General features: G+C 34.5%; 1 protein-coding gene across 1 annotated transcript in view; it reads right to left on the bottom strand.

The window, feature by feature from the left end:
- Positions 1-496: 496 nt before the first annotated feature.
- Positions 497-18,430, bottom strand: part of RAB11FIP2 (RAB11 family interacting protein 2) — a 29,241-nt gene continuing 11,307 nt past the window's right edge. The window contains exons 3-5 of the mRNA XM_087964462.1: positions 16,498-16,960; positions 13,607-13,652; positions 497-2,667 (exon numbers count right to left, since the gene is read on the bottom strand). Of these exons, the coding sequence (XP_087820588.1) occupies positions 2,440-2,667; positions 13,607-13,652; positions 16,498-16,960 (737 nt within the window). The 3' untranslated portion in view covers positions 497-2,439. The remainder of the gene's footprint in view (positions 2,668-13,606; positions 13,653-16,497; positions 16,961-18,430) is intronic.

The following is an 18,430-nucleotide window of genomic DNA, read 5'->3' as shown; positions in this document are numbered from 1 at the left end:
ATTAATGAATTATATGCTTTGCAGGGAATAATAAGCTCTGAAAACACATTAATACTGGCTGTGATTTCACCAACATCATATTTAAAGCAAAATTGCCCTCTATATCATTAAAGAGACGTAGACGCAACAATTATGCTTTCAAAGGCGGTCCCTGCTAATTTATATTATAGCTGGTACTTTGTGCTTGCTTCTGTAAAAGATTTATAAAAGGAAATTTTGTACCTCTTTTGAAGTTTCAGTTATTATATACCTAAAGAAATTGATATTTAAGAAGTTGATCACAAAGCAGTATTTAAATTATATTAATAAATTTAATATATAAATTATAAAGAATTGCTATTTATATACATTGCATTTAATATATTTATGATGTCTTTTAACATAGCTGCCTTTTGTGATTTTTATAATTAACTATTGTAAATTTAAAGCATCCTTTAACTCACTTTTGTATCAAGCAGGAATTAAAAGTAGAGAATTTAAGCAAAACAAAAAACAAAACCCTTCATAAAGCTTAACTTTATTTAATTCTAAGAAACACTTTACACTCCAGCCTGTTAATATTTCCTATTAAGATTAACCAAGTTAATTTGAAAACTTAAAAAGTTTTTAAAAATTAAATATTAAAAATTCCAACATATAAAGTGGTTTACATTCATCTGGTATATTTGAAAAACACATGTAGAGAGAACTTAATAATTTAATATAATGGAATCTCAGATTAAATGTCAATGGCCCAAGAATTTAAATAATGTAAGTGAAAGTCATTAAATGTGTTACTATGCAACATCTGAAACCTTTCAACCACCAACTGATTTTTAAAATATATTCTATAGAAACTATGAAAATAAACACTTATTTTAAATGCACAAGTTAATATTAACATAGCTTACAATTTGTACTTTATTTGAATTATAGAGGACAAATGTATGCTAGCATAGCTTAGAATTTGTACTTTATTTGAATTATAGAGGAAAAATGTATGCAAACTATCTCCCAAAATAAACCAAAGTCTAATAATCCAAATCCAAATGAGATCTCTGTTCATGGCACAATATGCTGCTTAATGTGGTTAAGAAAATTTAAAAATACAAGGAATTGTTGCTCTTTCTGATAATACATTAAGCTATTTTAGTTACAAAAGGGTTTTAATCAGTAATACATAATCAAAAACAAAACTTTCTGAATTAAACTTATTATTACTCTGAAAAAGGAAAAATATTTTCCATTTTTCTCCATAGAAATGCTTATATGTTTGTCCATGAAAAAATGTGCATTACACAATCAAGAAGAAAATTGAAGAAAAACATCATTTCATTCTTCGCAACACTGCATCCTCCTTATGTCTAAGCCTATTTGCACTTCATACTAGCAATCGTTCTGCCTGAATTTTTATAAAATAAAGGATTACAATATAGTAAACAATATTTTCTGTATGGCAATATTTTCCATTAGAATTGCATTTACCACTATGAAATAGTTGCACAGCAATGCACATAAATTTATTTAGTCAGAGACATGCTGAGTCACTATGTCCATCACTCTTTAATAGAGGACAATATTTGACTCTGACACAGAATACAGTACTGAAATAATTGCAATCAATTTTAAAAAATAATTTCCTATATTGGAGAAAACAAGCAAGTTAATCTCAATCTCGTCTCAAATATTGCAGAATCCAAATGATGCATATGTGTATACAGGCAAACCCCTAAACACACATGTATACGTTGGCTGACATTTAGAAAGTTCCTGTCAGCTTTTCTCCCCATACTTCTTATAGTCTAAACAAATGAGGTATTATCCACTAGTTTCTTCTGTTTTATTTCTCTTGCTTAAAATATGCATCTGTGTGCTTAAACCAATGGCATGCTGTACCTTTATATATTAAGCTCTGTTCCATCCATACAGATTATGGAATTTGCCATTTGAAAAGCTCACATTTCTTCAAGAGCACAAATGTAATAAAAGCTCTACTTCATCCCCTCGGGCAAAAATGTATTATTGCCTCATTTAGTAGTGATTCCTAAAGTACATCACATTTTCCTTCATATTAAGAGCTGCAAAACACATTCTGACTATGCACATTCATTCTGGAAGCATGCTGCAAAATCCCAAAGTGTTTGAATGAAGTGCAAAATAAATATTCAAGTATGTATATTAGATGACTATTGTACACGATTATCCAAACTAACCATAATATTTTGAAAATAAAGCATACCTGTAAGTACATGTTCAAGGTAAAGGAATGTTCTGCAGTAAAAGGAGTTTACATCTATCTTGTAAAACCTGGAGTTTATATACAGATTCAAGAACTAATACTAACTTAAATTTGGAGTCAAATGCTTTTAGGACAAAACATGAATATGAAATTTACAATATCAAAACACTGGACTAAGCAATCCATCCTCTTAATTAATACCAAGGAGTGTTGGAATTAGCTTAGGTTTTTGAAAATTTGCCAGCTCGCCGAGAAGGTTCATATGGCACTCGTAGAATACTTGGAGTTTCTTCCATTACTCGTACTAAAAGATTGTCAATATAATCCTCAAGTTCACGAATGTGGGTATCTTTTTTCTTCAGTTGTTCTTTGTGTTTCATCAACTCCTGTAAGACCTCTTCATATGTAAGATTACGATATCCTGATGCAGCATCAAAAGGATTTCCATCCTAGAATAAAGATATTTTTTAAGATGACAGAATGAGAAGCATTGCCTTAATAGAAAAATGTGAATCAGAGGCCTCACAAAAGTTTCTCCATATATTTCTCCAAAGGTGGAAGCACAATTAAATAAAGAGCAAAGAAACGCACTTATGACAAACACCTCTGTATAAATGCTGCAAATACGTCAAGACCCATTTCTGTCCTGAAATGTCTTTTTTTCTTTAAAAACAAGTTTTTAAAATATTGAAACAAACAGCTTATAGGTAGTTCTCACAAGCTCAGTTGGGACCAGAACCTCTGTCATTAAGCGATGTGGTCTTTAAGTCATTCATACCCAATTTTATCACCACTTTTAAACAGTTTATAAGCAAAGGTGGCTCTCCCCGTTGATTCTGCTTGTTGGAAGCCACTGAGGAAGTCACAAATGGTGATCATGTGACCTCAGGAGTCAGCAAACACCATAAACACAGGCCAATTGCCCAGTGCTCAAATTTTGTTCACATGACTGTGGGGATATTGCAAACTTAAGTGTGAGGGCCAGTCATTAGATACTTTTTCCAGTGCTGTCATAACTTTGAACATTTGTTAAACAAGTTATCATAAATTAAGGATTACTTAACTTCACTGTATCACTTCATGTAATTTCAACACTGCTCTAACTTTGTTATCATAGCACAGAGGTGTCAAACTCAAGGCCTGGGCCCGGATCTAGCCCATGGGGTGCTTAGATCTGGTCCATGGGGCGGCTCTGGAAACAGCAAAGGACCACAATGCCTCTGCCAGCAAAAACAGAGCTCCGGAGGCTGCAGATGGCGCACCTGAGCTCCGGTTTTGCTGGCAGTGGGTTGCAGGAGGCCATTGCAGCCAAAAACAGAACATAGGAGCCCATTTTCGCTGGCAGAGTGCTTGGGCCACCAGAGGTGTCCCCAATATAAGTGATGTTGAGCTGGCCACACCCACCCTGGCCACGTCTCCCCAAGGTCAAACACAACCCTGATGCAGTCCTCAATGAAATTGAGTTTGTCACTCCTGTCATAGCACATCCTACATAGCACTGTACATGATGATGTCACAAACTTCATGAATTAATGAATAATTAGAACCCCATTTTTAAAGAAATGCAGAGAGCATTTAGTAAATGTGTTCTATATGTTATATGGATTGGTAAAAATCAAGGATACTTGTATTACTACCATTTGGAAGCTGCAGATAATATTTCTACATCACAGCCAATTTTAATCATACAATTTCAGAACTATTTACTAGATGTGTCTTTCTGTGTGCAAAATTTCATGTAGGTAACATATGCAATGTTATAACCGATGTAAGCATGAAAAAATCAGGAAAGCTATTTTATTTGTTCCTCACTAGAAGTTGTAATGTTGTTTATAAGTAACAGGAGGCAACAACTGTTTCACACATTTTCTCGAATCAACCATTGGACATCAAGAATTATAAGATTTGGTATATTTCTATTGTTTCTATCAAAACTGCTATTCCAACATTTTTTTGTTTAAATCAGTGGTTCCCAAACTTTTTCAGCCCCCTTGGTGCTACAACCTCATCCTCAATGCACCCCACCCAGGTGCGGGAGTCAAATATCTGTGGGCGTGGCCTAATTTGAGGGTGTGGTTTGCTGGTAACGTGATTGGTGGCGTGGCTTGCTGGTCACGTGACTGGATGAGCGTGGTTAGGTGACTGGCAAACCCAATACAAGTGGTCCTCACTTAATGGCCGGTTGCTTAGCAAGTGTTCTAATTTATGACTGGCCTCCTCAGAACTACTTGACCTGTTTTTGGAGTTTTGACAGCCATGCACACACATATACACATACTCCCTTCCAACCCTGCTGGAGCAGGTCATTGGACAAGAATCGGCAAAGCATCTCTGATTAGATTCGAGTAGTGAATAAAATCTAATCAGAGATGCTTTGCCGATTCTTGTTGATTTGTTTTATTTGTATTTCTTTATTTTATGTTGCTGAATTGCATTGACAAGTGTGTCCCTTCTTGTGCACAACCCAGAAGCTTTTGTGATTCTTTGCAGCAAAAATTACCGACCTCTGGCTTTGCTCTCCTTTCCCAACAGTGCGTTCGGGGCGTAACTCCTTGCACCAGAACATGCAAGTGAATGGGCCTTGCCTCGAACGCGGTGGCAGCAGGATTTTTTCTCACCCCTGAATTGTGCCCTGCCGCTCATCTCCAGTGCCCCCTGCCACCTCTTAGTGCCCCACTGCCAGCCCCCTTGCCTCTCAGCGCCACCCTAAGGCATCCCAACGCCCCCCAGGGGGCAGTACCGCCCACTTTGGGAACCACTGATCTAGGTCAACTGCTATGACTATGAAGTATTGGAATGATCAGGCTGACTATATTCATAAGCCAAGAAAAGAACAGCTACATCTTTCTATGTAGACAGAAAACCTTAGCTGCAAACAACCTGTAGACTTGAACCAGAAAAGGGGAAAAGTGAAAGAGACAGGAACAATTAATTGCCATTCAAGAAAGAATGAAGATTAGGCTTGCCCAGATGGTTACAAATTCTGGGTATAGTTTATTACTTTGTCCTGGCCTTGAAGAACTGATCTCATCCACTCCTTTTGCTTGCATAGCTTGCTTTTTTATTTTGTAAATCTGATGACAGGGCCTCTCTCTCTTTCTCTTGTAATATGTGAATAGCTAGTTAATTGAAAATTGGGACACAAATTCACACAGAAAAGCAACAAATAAATAAATAAAACAACCCAGAGAATTCTAGGTAAATCCTGCAACTGTCAGAATGGTTCAGCTTTAAATTCTGGCAGAACTTCAATAAGAAAGTTGCAGGAAAATACAAATACTAAGGAATTTACAGAACACCATTTTTTTCTATCTCTCACTGTTGGTCTGCAGCAAAAGCAGGAGCAGATTGTAATTGAGATCTAAGTGAGAGAGGCCTCCATCTGGGATCCACAGTGCAGTGTTATTAAGTGAACATTTCTCTGGACTATTTCCCACTTTCCTGGCAGATGATGATGATGATGCAAGGCAACTAGTCTATATTTGAAAAGAACCCAATATGATTAAAATGGATAATAGACATGACTCAAAAACATTTCTTGGTTGCTTCCCAACAGTGAGATAATGCTACATGCTTCTTTTTAATGAATCCAGGCTCTATTTTAAGATTTGCTTGTATCTATCTCTTTCTATATTTAAACAGCAAGTTAGGGCTAATTCACATCAGCAGAAACCACACTATTATCCAATGATCTGCAACTGAATGAATGAAATTGAAAGTATTACTTCATATATGAGGTAAAATCTATGATATAAAAATACTCTCCCTTGCTTATTTATCTAGGTGACACTTAATACATTCAAATAATCAACTAAAGTTGAGCTCATCCACTATAACTATCAATGAATTCTTCTGCCTTTTTGAAAGTATTCACACTAATAGACAGATACTCACGCCCACAGGCTCTACCGCTGGGCTAGGTTTCAGCACCCAAGGCCCTGGGGCTGGCGTGTTTTGGCCGGTGCTTCTGAGGGGTTCGTGTCGTTTTTGGTTTGCTGATGGCGCGCGGTTCTTAGGGGCCTTAGGCGCCGAAGGCACAGAGAGCGACCGGTGGGTTGCGGGGGGGGCCCCAGGGGCCTGCTTGTGGGGTTTTGGGCGGCCAGAGCCTGTCCTTCTGTTCAGCTCGGTTTTTTCTCTTGGCTTTGCCGTGGCTAGGTCCAGGCGCCAAGTATGCAGCCGGCCCAGCAGGAGAAGCCGCTTTGCGCATTGGCACCACAGGGGTCCCCCTCCTCCTTTCGGCCCGCCCACCGCCGGGCCGGAGAGCACAGGGACGATCCTCCCCCCCCCCAGGCATTACTTGGGGTCAAGGCGCTATTTTCCGTTTGGCCGATGGAGGGCACTTCCAGAGGCGGACGCAGGTCCGGGCACAGGTTTTGGCATCCAACTAATGATAGCCCATTACCAAGCCAAGCTGCACTAAAGGCCTCCATTAAAGTAACACAATGCTGCCAGCAATCAAGATACAAAGAGCAAAAACAGACAGAAGATATCAGAGACACCCACAACAGAACACAGCAAACTCCGAGACCAAACACAGACCAAGACTCCCACCAATCAGGATGAAGAAAAACCATAGGCTATAAATCTGAAACCACTGTAAATCGACCACAGACGGACCAATACAGAACCTGATGATGCAGATGATTCTGCTGAACGTTGCAACTTTAAAGAACTACATATATATATATATATATATATATATATATATATATATATATATATATATATATATATATATATATATATATATATATATATATATATATTCTAAGTTTTGCGGTTGTGAGAGTTGTACTCACGTCATAGTAGTGGTGCTTAAAGCTACAACTTTAAAAGCACCACTACTATGACGTGAAAATACATATACATACATACATACATATATATATATACGATATATATATATATATATATATATATATATATATATATATATATATATATATATATATATATATATATTTAAAATGACATTTAAAAGAAATGGCATTTAAAAGAAAGTGACATTTAGATGTACACAATTACTTTCTAATATACAAAACAGTATATAGGTTTGTCTTCCAGATTGATCAAAGTTGACTGTAATATCTAAATTTAAGGATAATGACAATCTATCAATATTTCAATGAAACACTTAGTAAAAAATAGAATATCTGAAATTTGTCTTATATGGCTACTGGTCATACATACAGAATTTTATTTTATTTTTCAAAAAAATGGAAGAATAAAAGAGATGCTTGTGTAAGTTTTTAAATATTTAATTTTAATACTGATTTGTATATTGTTATAATGATTATTTTATGTGTGTATTGTTTATATTCTATTATTATAAGCTACCTAGAGCAACTTCTTGAAACATAAATTTGATTAATGAATAAATAAATAAAAAACTATTGATTATGCATAGATTACTTCATTTACTGTGCATATGCATTTGTATCCATTCAAAATAAAGCTCCATTGTATCAATATAATTAAATTTGAATAAAGAAACAAGTTTATTGAACTGACTAAAACATTACACTAAAAACAGAATATTATACACTGCTTCTCAAATGAAATTGTAATTTTTGTTATCTACAAATAAAAACATTTTATGCTCTCAGCATAAAAGCAAATTCCTCAGCTTGTCTACTAGTAAAAACCAGAATTTCTGCTATGAATGTGAGATATTTAACTACTTGTAGCCTTTAAATCAGATTTTCAACTCTGGTAACAAATGGGAAGCTTTTTGTTTATATTTGAATAAGATAATAAAAAATAATACCAAAACTCACTAGTGATTTAGGGAGCTAAACTACATCAAATGCACAATAATAATTAAGTTTCAATCCCTTTCATTTAAATTACTTCTATTTAGTTTGGCACCTTATCCTACATATCATTAAAATATGCAGGTGGAAAGTTGAAATAAAGCTAACTAGAATGGGTGAGTGAGGAAGGTGTTATAAATGCTGCAAATCAATCAAGTGTTAATTTTTTTGAGCTCCTAATCATTAACTGAAAATAAAAAAGTGCTTTATCTATGTTTATATCTCATCTGCTTTTAGAAATCATCTCAAAATAGTGTCTATATCTCCTGCAACTTTATAAATACTTAAATACTTATGACTGGGAGAAGTTTAAGTATCATAGACATAGGTTCCAAAATCTAAAAGAAATGGTGATCCATACTGTTGATATTTCTGAATTATGTAAGTAAGAATTCTGTATGTATATATTCATTCACACTTTTAAAAAATCTGTTCATATTTCAGATAATCAATTTTTTCCTGTTTCCAACTTTATAACAGTTGGCAGAAGAGATACCATTTTAATTATATACTGCAGATGGTTGAATATATTAAATTTTGTTCATTTCTGATCATTTAGATCAAAACATATGCATAGTTTCAAGTAAAACAACTATGTCTATGCAACTAATATAGTGACTGAGATCAGTATGATTTTACTATCTTAAATGGAAACACATGTTCAGTAAATGAGGACAAATTAACTAAAAATAAATATTCTATGCCATTTCCCAACAATACTGCTATCATATTCAATAAAGAATAGGAGAAAAACCCCACAGTTTCAAGCTAGGAAGCGTATAGAGAAAGCCGGATAAACAAGTATTATTTGGGTACAAACTGATAGCTGCTGCTGGAAAAAGCAAAGATAACATTTGAACTTGGAATTCTTTGATCATTTGTTTATTCTAATGAGGAGCTTTGTTTTGGGAATATAATTGAAACCACTTTCACATCTCTTGTTTTACTTTTCCATTATCCTTTTGGCTTTTTAATTGGACTTTCTTTTCAATGGACTACCTCTCATTCAGTCACAGGTGACGGCACTAACAAAACAAAACAAATATATAAAATACCATTTCCCAGGGGAAAACCACAATGTAAGTCATTGAAAGAACACTATTTAAATTACTTCAAATTTATTTGTTAAATTTAATATTTAATAGTTAAGTTGTAATATTTGAATTCTTTCAATAGTTGTTTTAAATTTCCTGAAAAGTGGCTTCTAGATATTGTATTCCCATAATTTGGACTTCAAAAGTAAAATAGTTTTTTTTAAAATTTGTTATATTGTTCTGAATAATAATATAGAAGCACAAACATAAAAAGCTTTGAAATATTGGGTAAATAGTAACATTTGTTATTCAGGCCTACTAAAGATAAATGTGATAGCTCAATGAGTTTAGTTGAGCTCTTCCTAAATAATACTTCACCAAATCTAAAGAACTGATTCTAAAATTAGTGACAGCTTCAGCCCAGTCTGGACAAATAACATTCTCTTTAAACAAGGGAAAACAAAATCTATACAGTAGAACTATACAGTAGAATCTATACAGTCATGAACGCTTCTGACCACAACCAAATCAGGTTCCAATCAAAAAAATTTTTTTTTTCCTGCAGCCGATTTCCCTTTCCGTGCAATTTTTTGTAAGTGCCAAATTTCCAAAATTAGGTTTGGGTCACAACCAAATCAGGTTGCAACCAAAGTTATGGAAAGAATTATGGTCGTGACCAGAGGTTCTACTGTAGTTATTATAAAACAGGTTATAACATTACCATGTTTGAACTGAAGACTTTTTAAAGATTGTTAAGTTATGCTACATTTATTCTTCTGACTCTTCAATGAAATGAATATACACTTGGAATAGGTCTAGGATTTAAGAACCTTTGTTATTATTTTTCATGATGATTTATAAGGTTTATGAAGTTCATGGGAGTCCATAGACAGAAGCCTAGAAGCCCTGATCAACTAGTTCATGGGCACTAAAGATGGCCACTCATGCCATTATCACTTCCCTTATTGCTAAAGAGTGCTTTACAGTCTTAAAAGAGCATCCAGAAACTTCAACTGATATAAAGTGCAGTAGCCTATCTTTTACAAGACCATTTTGTTACTGTCTTGTGACAACATGCTGCAAGAGACATATTAAATACCAGGGTTTTCTGAGTGCAATTCAGGACGCTGATTATTTCCTATAAAATCCTATGTACCTCACAGCTTAGGTATCTATATCACCACCTAATCCAAAATTCCCATTTTTATTGTTATTGAAAAATAACAGAATAACTGAGTTGCAAGGGACCTTGGAGATTTCTAACCCCTATATCCTATATCACTCTGGGCAAATGGCTGTCCAATCTCTTCTTAAAAACCTCCAGTGATGGTGCAGCCACAATTTTTGAAGGCAACTCATTCCACTGATTAATTGTTCCATGAAATTTCTTCTTAGTTCTAGCTTAGTGGTCTCTTTGATAAGTTTTGATCTGTTATTCTTTGTATTGCCTTCAGGTGCTTTGCCTCCCTCTTCTTTGTGTCAGTCCTTCAAATATTGGAACACTGCTTTCATGTCAACCTTAGTCGTTCTCTTTGTTAGACTAAACATACTAAGTTCCTGCAACCATTCATCATATATTTTAGCCTCCAGCTCTCTAACCAACTTTGTTGCTCTTATCTGTACGTTTTAGAGTTTCAATATCTTTTTTATATTCAGTGACCAAAATTGGATGCAGTGTTCCAGATACACTCTTACTAAAACAGTATATAGCAACATTAATACTTCATGTGATCTTGATGTTATTCATTTGTTGATGTAGCCTAGGCCAACTAGGCTAGGACCAACAGCTGCAACATACTGCTAGCTCATACTTAAGTGGTTGTCCACTAGGACTCCTAGATCCCTCTCACAGTTACTGCTGTTGAACCAGGTACCACCTATTCCATACCTGTGCATTTGGTTTTTCTTGCTTAACTGTAAAACCTTATTTTTCTCACCACCAAATTGCAATTTATTAACTAGGGCCAAAGGTTCAAGTCTGTCTAAATCCTTCTGGATCTTGAATAAAATGTTGTCTATTCTTCCTAGGTTTGTGTTGTCTGCAAATTTGATATGTTCCCCTCTAGATCCTCATATATGTCGTTTATGAAGATGTTGAAGAGTACTGCGCCTAAAACAGAACCTTGGGGTACTCCACTGCATACTTCTCCCCATGTAGATTGAGTATAATTTGCCAACCAGTTATGAATCCATCCGGTGGTGATGCTGTCTATCCCACATTTTCTATTTTACCATGATCTACTTTGTCAAATGCCTTACTGAAGGCCAAGTATACTATGTCCACAGCATTTTGCTGATCCTCTAATTTAATCACTTTGTCAAAGAGTGCCAAATATCAAATGTCTAACCTACTTCTTGGTAAGATAGAAAAATGGGAATAGACAGCATCACCACCAGATGGATTATCATAACTAGCCGACAAATTGCACTTAAGTATAATTGGAGAAGGCCTGAAAGCAATTATTCTCAATAAGGACTCCTTCCAGTGGAACAGCATGACCAACATCTTTAGGGTTGCTCTATCTCTTGTGACCTTCTTGGGTGGGACTCATCAAAGATAGATGTTTTGATATGCACAGGTAGTCTTTGCTTAACCATTCATTCAGTGACTATTCAAAATGATGATGGCTGTTGATCGCAACCTGCCCACATTTACAAATATAAGCCGTGTTTCAACTTCCTTAGCCATCTATCTCCTTTCCCAATCTCTGACTTGAGTCAATCTGTTGTCTTCTTCCTCCCATTGCTGATAAGATACAAATGCCCAGGTTGGCAAGGGCAGTGGAGGTGTCAGAGTGAAGTGAGATCAAAAGAGCAGAAATATTGGGGAAAGAAAGGATGAATTGAAGTAGAAGGGTGCTGGCAGGGTAGGAGAAGTGTGAAAACCTTGCCTAACTACAGCCCAGTCCTAGCTTAGTGACAGCAAAACAGACTACCAAAACTGTTGTCACTAATGCTGTTTCACCTAATTACCACATCACTTAGAAAGGGAAATTCCAGTCTCAATTGGGTTGCAAAGTGAGTACTACCTGCAATTTTTTTCCCTGTAATTCTAAATTACATTTCTTTTTTCATTCTGGTTTGTCGCTGTTGCTCTTTGTGCCCTACTGGGAGTCTTTTATGATTGAGTTTATTTTTAATAAATAAATAAATGTTTCTTGATTATCATCTTGTAATATTTATTAATCAATCTAGAATTCACATTTGGATTAACTTTCCTAAACCACTTAAAAAGACCCATAGGACTTGGATTTAGCAAATAATAATTGAGTATATTATCTTCGAATAAACAAAAAGCAAAAGGATGAAAAGGGATTAGGGAACAAGTTCAAAAGTCCTCATGCATTGTCATCTTCCAGTATTTCTGTTACCTTCCAATATATTTCCTTCTTAAAATATATATTCCAATGAGTTTAATGAATAAAAGTTCATATTTCCATCAAAATGACAAGCTTGTGTGAAAAAGTATTATTATGTATCTAGTCATCTAATTAAAAATATATAACCAAAGTGAAAAACAACAGGTAATATAGTTGAAAATGTATGAATCCATTCAATATAAATAGAGGCCGAGGGGGGTTAATCTCTTCAGATTAGAAAGCAAGAAACTTGCGAGAAATATACAGCAACATAAATAAAGTTAGATAATTAATTTTTCTTTAACATAGAGTAAGGATAGGCAGCTATGACCCTTGCACATTTTTTGGGTAGTTGCCATAACATCATATACTGCAAATGCTTAAAACTGATAAAACAATTTATTCCCATTTTAAGGCAGAAGATTATTTTAAAAAGCGTAAAAACAATCAAAAGAAGTTAAACTCTCCCCAAAACAAAAAGGGAAAGTGATTAAATCCTACCCCCAGTCAAATGTGGTATTTGGTTGTTTCTATTGTCCATCATTGTTCCATCCACTATAGTCTTTGTTTCTAGAAAAAAGTGCTGCCTCCAACCATTAAAAGGTTGCCCATCTTAAATACCACTGTGTCTATGCAGGTCAATCATATGACCCATTTACATATTCAAGCAATGTGAGAAACAGTCTATATTTATGTTGGTACAAATTCATACTGTGCACTTTTTTATGTTAGGAAGTTTAAGTCAATTGTTATTCCCTGTGTACTTAAAAACATTAAGAAAATATGTAAGTATGGATGCAAAATCCCTTCTTATGCATATCAGGTATGGGATTAGACTGCATGATTCTGCTTTTCACCCAAACTTTTAATATGAAACCACTTACCACACATTCATGAAGAACAGGCTATTTATACCTTTAAATTATTAATCACATCTACTGTGGATAATATATCTCATGTCAAAACAATCAACAAGAAAAGACAACTTGTTTCTGAATTGTCAATTTCAAGAAGGAAATCAACATATTGGACTAGATAGGGTTCTGGATTAATTCAGGAAAGAAAACCTGCAAATTAGGGTTCAATCAGTCAGCTAAAAACAACAAAGTTTTAAACAACAAAGCTTACAGCAGATATCCTTTCTCAAATATCAAATGGAACATCAATCAAGTAGTTACTTACCATTGTTTTTTGAAATTCTTCAGAGTTTTCAGAATTCACATTAAGACTATGGAAGTAATAAAAATATACATTATATAATAAATATTTAGATGCATGTGATATTTCAAAAATAACGGTTGCTCTTTTTTTCCATACATCATCCTTCCCCCAGATTTTTGAAAATCAGACATTTTTTTCTAAACAGCACTATCTTTTTATAGATAGATATCCTAATAAATGATAGCCGTCCATTTACTCAAAGCCAAGCCGCACTAAAAGCCCTCCTCACCTTGTTTTTACCTTCCTGCAGCATTCTGTCAGCTGAAACAGGGCCAAAAACCGGGCTGAAAAATGGGCCAAAAATGGCTGAAAACAGCCACGTGGCCTGTTTTCGGCTGGCAAGGTGCTATAGGAGGCATCCATCCTCCCTCCACCGCCAGCCCACAGAGAACTACAATGCTGATCCAGCCCTTCAAGAAATCCAGTTTGACACCCCTGCATTAAATGGTTTTCCCAGTTTTCGCTATAGACAATGATATCATTTAAGTAAGTCTCACATCATTTTAGTTGATCAGGGAAGATTTGGTCCATTAACCTTCAGAAGATAGGTGTCCCTTTTACTTCAACCAATGAAAGAGATTGTCTCATGAAGTGGTAGGTTCCCCTTCACTAAAGATCTTCAAACTGAGGCTAGACAAACATTTGTCTGATATGCTTTAGTTAGTAGAACCTTTACCAAGCAGAAAGATAGACTATATGATCTGAGAAATCTTCCAACTATTTGTAATGCATAGCTAGAAATTATAAGCCACATTGGAAAGGAACCAAAGTAGAAATGATGGAAGCTCTCTAAACAACAATGAAAATAGAAGAGAAAGAACTGGAGAAAATAACAAAATACAAAGACCTGCACATAGAAGAGAAACAACGGTAGCAAAAGAAAGCAAAGATAGGGCCAATAGTAATAGGTGCCTTGGGTGTAATCCCAAAACATCTGAATACCATTAGTATTGACAAAATACATTTAACAATACATTTAACATCATCAAATCGCAATATCCCAGGTCCCTGGAAAGGACTTGTTAGATAAAAATGTGAAATCCAGTCTAAACATCTGACCAAATCAACATAATAATCTAATTAGACACTTCATTGAGACAACTATCTAATCACATTCTCAAACCTGGCATTCAATCATGTTAGTAACAACCTGTCGCCTTTAACTACTGGACTATTTGTTACCCTGTGTCCAGTGCCTAAGAGCTCATTAATTATCCAAATTTCTCTTTCTCTAGGTCTTGTTAATTACCTGTCTCCTGTCTCAGAGGACCTTGTTAATAACTTATACAGTCCCTCTAAAGAGGGCCTAACAACACATTAAAATTAAAGATGCTTTTGTTTTAACACCTGTCAAGTGCTGTAAATTGAGAAATTTTCACATTAGTATATTAGCCTACTGTAGTGTAGCATAAAAACAAACATTTTTTATTAAAATGTTGCACACAGAGTTATCTATATCCTGGAAAACCAATATTTTAGTTGAAATTTGTTCTTAAATACTGTATGTTCCGTGCACAGGACTGCTATGAGAGCTACACATTAACACCTAGATAGCTACTATGATGAATAGTGCCATTAGCCTAATATAATAAAAGTGATCAAGGAACTTTAAAGAGAAAACTTTGAAAAGTGTAATTGGGATTACAAAACATTAACTCTATTGTTCTTAAGGGACAATACGACCTCATGTAGGTTTTTCAAAGAATTAGTCATTTGAGGTATAGATTCAATATCAATGTGTACAAAAAGTCAATTAAGTTATTACTTCTTACAAAGACTTTCTTTAAGGAAGGTATGGAAAAACAAATCTCAATAGCAGTAAACTGACTTCAGTATAAATAACTTAATAAATAAATAACTGAATAAATAAAATTATTCTTCAAAATGATATGCAATTTTCTTTTAAGTCAATCTGGAAATTTTGATTACACCTAACTTCAATACATTAGTTTTTGACTTACAACCATTTGTTTAGTGACCATTTGAAGTTGTAACAGCACATTAAAAAACTTATGATCGTTTTTCACACTTACAATCATTGCAGCATTTCTATGGTCATATGATCAAAATTTGGATGCTTGGCAACTGGCATGTATTTATAACAGTTGCAGTATCCTGAAGTCATGTGATCACCCTTTGCAAGCTTCTGACAAACAAAGTAAATGGGGAAGCCAGGTTCACATAACAATTGTGTTACTAACTTAACAACTACAGTAATTCACTTAACAACTGTGGTAAAAAAGCTTGTAAAATGGACAAACCTCACTGTCTCATTTAATGACAGAATTGTTGGGTTCAATTGAGATTGCAAGTCAAGGACTACCTGCATACTAACTACAGCTAAAAATACCAATTTTACCATTGAGATAATAGAATATAACACAGATTATATGCCAATTTTATGGCTCTCAGTACATTTCTAAACTCTATTTAATCTGCCTTTAAAAAAAAAAAAGTCCATTACTATTTAGCACCAGGTACCTAAAGGACACACTGAGTCTATAAAGGTTGTGCAATGCTTCAAAATCACTTTCAAAAGTGAGATGTCTTCTAAGGAAATAAATGCATTTCAATCATTTAAAAAATTTGAACATGTAGTTGGGTTCCCCAAACACACATACTTGTGTTCAACTGCCTAGACATATTTTATATAATAGAATGGCAAAACTGTTTGATACAGACAGAATTGTTCCACAATACCCACCTAAGCTAGTTACTTCACAGCACTGAAATATCAATCCAGGACTGTAATGTTTATTTTTTAAAATTAAATAATGTTCTCATTGAACAAATATAACAAATACATTATAATAAAAAACATCAACTTCAAAATATCTAACCAAGGAACTTACCTAGATAGCAGCATATTTTTTGGCTTGAAGTTTGTAGTAAAGGGATTAGTGGAATCAAAATCAAAGCTGTCCTGATGACTTTCAGCAAAAGGGCTGGGTGATTTCAAATCAGAGGAGCCTTCTGATCCCCCATTACTAAGTCTATCTGATCGTTTGCCTTCTTTCTTTCCAGTCACTCTTTCAAAGAGACTAACCTTCTCCTTTTTCTCTTTCTTATTCTCTTTTTTTATTTCAGCTGATTTTGAAAATAAGCCCACATTGTGTCCCCATGATAAAGGATTTTCTTCAAATGGATTCTTCTGTCTTGGCAACGTGGCAAACTTTTGAGGCAATGAAGCGCTCACATTTATAAAAGGATCTTGAGCTATAAAAGCTGAGTCACTGTCATCACCTGTGTTGTCCAATTGACTCACTTTAGTGGTATCTGCACTTAATGTCCGTCTCTGTGGAGACTTTAGATTTCCTGAAAATAATGTTATTAGTATGCAACTGGACTCAAATGTAAAATATTATATGACTATTTGCAATAAGTTAAAATAAAAGTTGATTCCAACCAATATTACATCCTACAAGAACTATAATCATCTGAAGAACTTCTAAGGATATCAAAAATGCACCACTATACTAAAAGTTTTCTATACATAGAGAGTGACCAGGGTGGAGGAAAATAGTGCCATTTATTTTCGCAGTTTGTAGCCCACGTTTACACTCAAAACTACTTCAAGAGAGGCAATTTACAATTAAAACAAAACTAAAGTAGGTTATATTACCCAGTAATTTTGAATACTTTAATAATTCCTGCACAAGGACAAATTGATCAGAATACTATAAACATTTTATTATAACATTGTACATTCATATATACAATGATCTGAACAAATTGTAATCCTTACTTCACTGGGAAGAGTCAATGTTAACTAGCTAATAGGCTTTATACATGCTACACTATTTTGTTTACCTGGGTCTTTCTAACTGATTTGAATGTTTAAAATTTTTTCACAGTTATTGTTTTTGTATTTTAATAATGTATGATCCAATCTGAAAATTTCTAGTTTAAGGATGGGGTATAATATGAATATACATAATATGAAGAACAGATTTTGTTTCAAGCTTGGAACAAAACAGTTAAATAGAAACATTCCAACTGAAATGACTATGTTCCACTACTTAAAAGATTTAATCAGAGAAAGTAATGGGAATTCAACAGAACTGCCTTGCTCTGTGTTTTCCTCCAAGAGCCAGAGGAGTAGTTGAAATATTAACTCATTTGTTGATTGCTATGTGCCATCCAACCTGCTGCAAAATTGGCCACAATTTAATTTAAACATTAAAAAATTCCTATAGAAATTATTTTGGTATTTGAAGAAAAAAAAATAAACAATCAACAAAAATCAGGTTCAAGCACAAGTCCATGTTTGTTTCTATTATTAACAAAATCAAATACAAGTTTTGCACAAATCCAGGAAAAAGGAATTATATGTTGTAGGAACAAAATGTTTCTCCTAATTCTTGCATGAGTTAAGAGTAAAACGTAACAACCTAAGGACATCCAGTAATACAACTAAATTCTAGAAGTCATTAAAAGTTGTATTGAAATGAATTCTAAAAAGTACAGATCACAGCATCATAGAGCATACAAAGATAACAAATCAAAATAGGACAAGTATTTTCAGCTTTAATTGAAAATACTTGTCCTATTTTGATTTGTTATCTTTGTATGTAACTATGTATCTTAATGTCAAGACTATACACATTTTGCACCATTCCACCCAGAAGCTCAGTAAATCAGTCCCACCTGCTGTAGTGGCTAGGATACAACATCTGGGAAAAGTCAACTGCAAGAAAACATGTTTCATCACAGCATACGGAACAGCACAAAACACTCAAAACTGTCAAGCTTGAAACAAAACTCTCATTTCAATCATGGAAGGTG

This window comes from Notechis scutatus, chromosome 4, assembly GCF_049901735.1.
Source record: "Notechis scutatus isolate UNSWTSFEM ecotype Mainland chromosome 4, rNotScu1.2, whole genome shotgun sequence".
Classification (NCBI taxonomy): domain Eukaryota; kingdom Metazoa; phylum Chordata; class Lepidosauria; order Squamata; family Elapidae; genus Notechis; species Notechis scutatus.
This window is presented reverse-complemented; position numbering and strand designations above follow the sequence as displayed.